Source organism: Erinaceus europaeus, chromosome 17, assembly GCF_950295315.1.
Source record: "Erinaceus europaeus chromosome 17, mEriEur2.1, whole genome shotgun sequence".
Lineage (NCBI taxonomy): Eukaryota > Metazoa > Chordata > Mammalia > Eulipotyphla > Erinaceidae > Erinaceus > Erinaceus europaeus.
The window spans coordinates 12,894,085-12,899,261 of NC_080178.1; the positions used below are offsets into that span (position 1 = coordinate 12,894,085).

The 5,177-nt window shown below is 35.8% G+C and overlaps 1 protein-coding gene across 1 annotated transcript; it reads left to right on the forward strand.

Moving 5' to 3' along the window:
* Nucleotides 1-3,933: 3,933 nt before the first annotated feature.
* LOC103116483 (olfactory receptor 4C11-like) lies at nucleotides 3,934-4,854 on the forward strand. The gene has a single exon (XM_060177460.1). The coding sequence runs from the start codon at nucleotides 3,934-3,936 to the stop codon at nucleotides 4,852-4,854; it is 921 nt and encodes a 306-aa protein (XP_060033443.1).
* Nucleotides 4,855-5,177: the final 323 nt, after the last annotated feature.

A 5,177-nucleotide genomic window follows, 5' to 3' on the forward strand; every position in this document is an offset into this window, starting at 1 on the left:
AAAATTTTCCCTACAATTTTCAGCATTAGTGACAAGTTCAACTGCCTTGTATATTTCTTCAATATAACCTCATTACTATTCAGTTATGTGTTTTATAACTTTTGTATTTAGAAAAAGTTTCATGTATTTCTTTTTATTTGGAAGAGGGCAAGAGAAAGATTAGAATATGCAATTACTCTGGTATATTAAATGTCATGACCTCTTGCATGTAAGATCTATGCTCTACCTACTAAACCACCTGCTTAACTGCAAAATTACTGTCTAGCTCTTGGAGACTCTTTTTTTTTTCTTTTTTTGTGAATTCCTTGTCCAAGGTCTAGAGTAAGTACTTTCTTCAAACCCAGACTCATTTAATGGACAGTGTCATTAGAAACCAAAACTAAGCACAAATTATCATCAGCATTTATTTTTGTTGAAAAAAATATGATTCACAGCCACTGTGAACAAACACCTTTAACTGCATGAACAGGTCGCCTTTATAATAGTGGAGTGAGACAAATTGAAGATTAAATTCTTTGTCTTCAATAGTTCATGCTTTTTAACTGGAAGAGGAAATAACCTTTAGGGAGTGACCTTCCTCAGGCTCCTATATTTTACGTCATTCATATTTACATCTCCCCCAGGGATGGCAAAATGAATCATGCCCCTGTCAAGATTTTATATAAAATGAATCTCATACAATGTGCCATAATTCAGAACCATTGTGTGAGAGGACCCTAATCTCTGATATTCAGAAGATTAGAAATAATTTTTTAATTTAACCTTGAATAATGACTGTCCAATTGACCTCAGAAAGAAAGAGTTCAACATATCTTTGACATAATGTTTTTACTTGAACTGATAATATTTACACTTGGAAAGAACTTTCACTGTATGCATTGAGAACTGCACAAGTTATGCACAAAGGCACCAATGGAGGGATAGAATATCTAATGAAACTATTTAAAGCGCTTTGCACTCCAAACTAACAAGATGGAAATAAAAAGCATACACAATAGCAATTGATAGGAAAGACCAATGCCAGGTAAGTGCTTTTGGTAAAAGAGCTATAAGAGCAAAGTTTATAAAAATGGCATTCCTGTAAGTGATCATTGACACTAATAATTTACTGTTTTTATGGTTGGATACAGTTTTTCCTTCTGAGTTTTAAAATGAATATAAAATAGTTCCAAATATGAACTAATATATACACAGACACACATACATAATGTGAACTATACAAATGTGTTAGCCTATATATCTAAGCTACATATGTAAATGGATACTTCTATTTATTTATTTATTTATTTATTCCCTTTTGTTGCCCTTGTTGTTATTGTTGTTATTGATGCCGTTGTTGTTAGATAGGACAGAGAGAAATGGAGAGAGGAGGGGAAGACTGAGAAGGGGAGAGAAAGACAGACACCTGCAGACCTGCTTCACCACTTGTGAAGCGACTCCCCTGCAGGTGGGGAACCAGGGGCTTGAACCGGAATCCTTTATGCAGGTCCTTGCGCTTTGCGCCACATGCACTTAACCCACTGTGCTACCACCCAACTCCCTGCAAATGGATGCTTCTAATAGTAGTTAATTCTGAGAACACACAGCTATGTTTTTATTTCTATTTGCTGCACTATTTGAGCAAGGAAATGATTTGGAAACCCAAAACCCAAAACATTCACGATTCTGTTGAATTTGTAGTAAATCCCAGTGGACTGGTTATGGTATTGTAAAACACTGTGTTCCAGAGCTAGTTCTGTATCTGTCTCATCTACTTATTGAAACTGCTAGATCTTCATGTTGCACTATAATTTTATCATTCCCTCATGCTTTGTCAGAAGATAATCAGTAATAAGCCAGTGTGAATAATGAAATCATATCCTTTGCCTCAACTTTGGTGGGAATTAATAGAATCATATTAAACGAGATCAATCAGGAGAAAGTTGAATACCAGTTGACTGCATTCATATGTGGAAATTAAGAAATCAGGAAAGAAATGAAATGCACAGAAGAAAATTTAGCCTAGGTGTGGGGTTAATGGGGTGAGAGTTTTCAGGACACCATTGCACAGACATTATAGAGCCTAAGTTAGTGGCGACATCACTACACAAACACCTCTCATGGAAAGACAAGAGGTTGCACCTGTGTGACACAAATTGTACTGTAGATCAGTATTCTCCTAATAAACAAACTTTTCAAACAGATGAGTTATTTTAATATAGAATTTATTTATTTCATATGATGTGTGTGTATTTTTTTTTTTTCACATAAGAGAGCAAAGCTAGAGCACCACTCAAGTACATAGAGTCAAGGATCAACCTGGGAGTCTCAGCCAGGCAAGACCTGAGCTCTTCCAACTGAGCTATTTCCCCAGTCATAGAAGATGATTTTTTGAAAGCTTGATGTCTGATGAAGTATATTTTGACATGATTTCATATACAAATGGAGAGAATAGGGGGCTAGGCAGTGGCGCACCAGGTTAAGCCACATAGTAAGGTCAAGAACCCACATAAGGATCGCAGTTCTAGCCCCGAGCTCCCCACAAGCAGGGGAGTAGTTTCACAAACGGCGAATCATGTCTGCGGACATCAATCTTTCTCTGTCTCTCTCTTTCTTCCCCTACCCTCTCAATTTCTTTCTGTCACATCCAAAAACTAATTATAATAATAATTGAATAAATGGCCACTGGAGCAGTGGATTTGTAGTGCAGACATTGAGCCCCAGGGATAACCCTGGAGGAAAAAAAAAAGGGACTATATTATAAGATACATTGTTGTCCTAACGCTGCACCAACATACAATTTTGCTACCCAGAAAATACAATAATCTTTTGCTATGCCCCCAACTACCATTAATATTTATAAGGGTATATATGAACTATGAATAATAAATACTACCATCCTAATCATACAGTTTAGGATTATTTTGTTTAGCAAAAATAATAATAATAAAAACCATGGCAAATATACCTGCTTTGTTTTTATTAATAAATCAGGATTCTCGCATCTTCACTGTAAATGGCATTGGAGTCATTCCTTAACAATTCTCTGTGATAAGAGATAGTATGGCTGTTTTTATTCCTGTTAGTAGGTTATCTGTAGCAAATAGAATAGCTGAAACTTTGTCTAAGTGCAGTTGTGACAGTAGATGTTGAAATCCTCTTCTTTAGAGATATCCTATGTCAAAGCTTGCAAAAATGTTTTTAGACTATCTTAGACTCATTCAACAGTACCTGTTAAAGAACATCCATCATTATCACTTTGCTTATCTGGCAAGTAAAGAAGATATCTATCTATCTATCTATCTATATATCTATATAGAGAGATATAGATATATCCTATATTATATCAATTTCACCCTTAAGATTTTGTTTATGATATTCTTTGGATGTTACATGTGATGATATACAGGTAATTGGTCTACATTTTGGGATGTATGAAAAAGTAATAGTTCCCTTTAAATTTCCTATGTTCTCTATTCAATTCAGGGATGGGATATTAAAGAATAAAGATATCAATAATCTATCCAAGACTTTCAACAATGACTTGAAGATTACTAAACTCATTTTCTAAGTTATTGGTCCTACCTGATAGCAAATATGTTTGCATTATTTATGTATCATTTAGCCTGTATAGTTTTTTTGTCTCAAGATGATAGGCTGAGAAACAGCCAAAACATCATTCTGGTGAGTGCTATGTCAGGGATAGAACTCACGACCTCATGTGTCTGAGAATTCAGTGCTTTATCCACTGCTCCTTCTCCCCCACTAATTGTTTTTATAAGTCATAGATTGAATACAAGCTGTGATTTCATTTTCATAAAATACTAAAAACAATAAAAAGGTAAGAGATTATCTAATGAGAAGCAGTGCTTCCATGATATGTATTTAATCTTCAAATTTCATTTGCAGACTTACCTATATCTAAGTTGCATTTTCTCTTCAACAACTGAAACAATGCATCAAAATGGCAGTATAAATGAATTCATCCTTTTAGGATTGACACAGGATCCAATGAAGCAGAAACTGGTGTTTGTAATCTTCTTTGTTTTCTTTGTGGGGACTGCTGTGGGCAATCTGCTTATTATTGTGACCATAAAGTGCAGCCGGACACTTGGGAGCCCCATGTACTTCTTCTTATTTTATTTGTCCCTGGCTGATTTCTGCTTTTCAACTTCCATTGTTCCAAGGCTTTTTGTGGATTCTCTCTCTTCAAAAACATTCATATCTTACAGTGAATGCCTGACTCAGATTTTTGCTCTGCACTTATTTGGAGCTATGGAGGTTTTTGTCCTTGTTTTCATGTCTTTTGATCATTATGTGGCCATCTGTAAGCCTTTATACTATTCAACCATCATGAGCAGGCAGAGCTGCCTCATCCTCATCATGGTTGCCTGGTTGCTGTCTTTCATACATTCAATTACTCAGATTGTTCTGGTTCTGAGGTTGCCTTTCTGCGGTCCCAATTTGATTGATCACTACTGCTGTGATTTACAGCCCTTGCTGAAACTGGCGTGCATGGACACCTATGTGATCAACCTACTGTTTGTGTTCAACAGTGGTGCGGTCTGCTCCTGCAGTTTAGTGCTGCTGCTGATCTCATACACTGTGATCTTGCGTTCACTGCGAAACCACAGTGCAGAAGCCAGGAGGAAGGCTCTCTCCACCTGTACTACACACATCACTGTAGTCCTTTTATCACTTGTTCCTTGTATATTCATATATGCACGCCCCCCAGTCACTTTCCCATTTGACAAGATGGTGGAAATATTTTATACTATTGGAGTACCCTTTCTCAACCCACTCATCTACACACTGAGGAATGCAGAAGTGAAAAGTGCCATGAGAAAGTTATGGCATGTCAAAATTACCTCATAAAGCAAAATATTAATTTGAATCCTCAATTTATTACTTACTGAATCACAGTTGGACTACCTCTCTATAGAGAGCAAATGTGATACTGTATATCTTCTTTCCTTAAGACAACTTGCTGGAATATAACTTATTATAAACTGCATTACTTTAGTCAGATAACTTTGAGATAGTTGAAGAAAAATCCATGAGAAAATTTGATTGATCACATCAAGATTTTTTTTTTTTTACTGTACAGTGAAAACTATTATCTTCTATATGTCAGTTTTACCAGTTAGAGTAGAAGTTGGTGCAATAACAAAGAACATGATTCAGGATATGCTTGTATA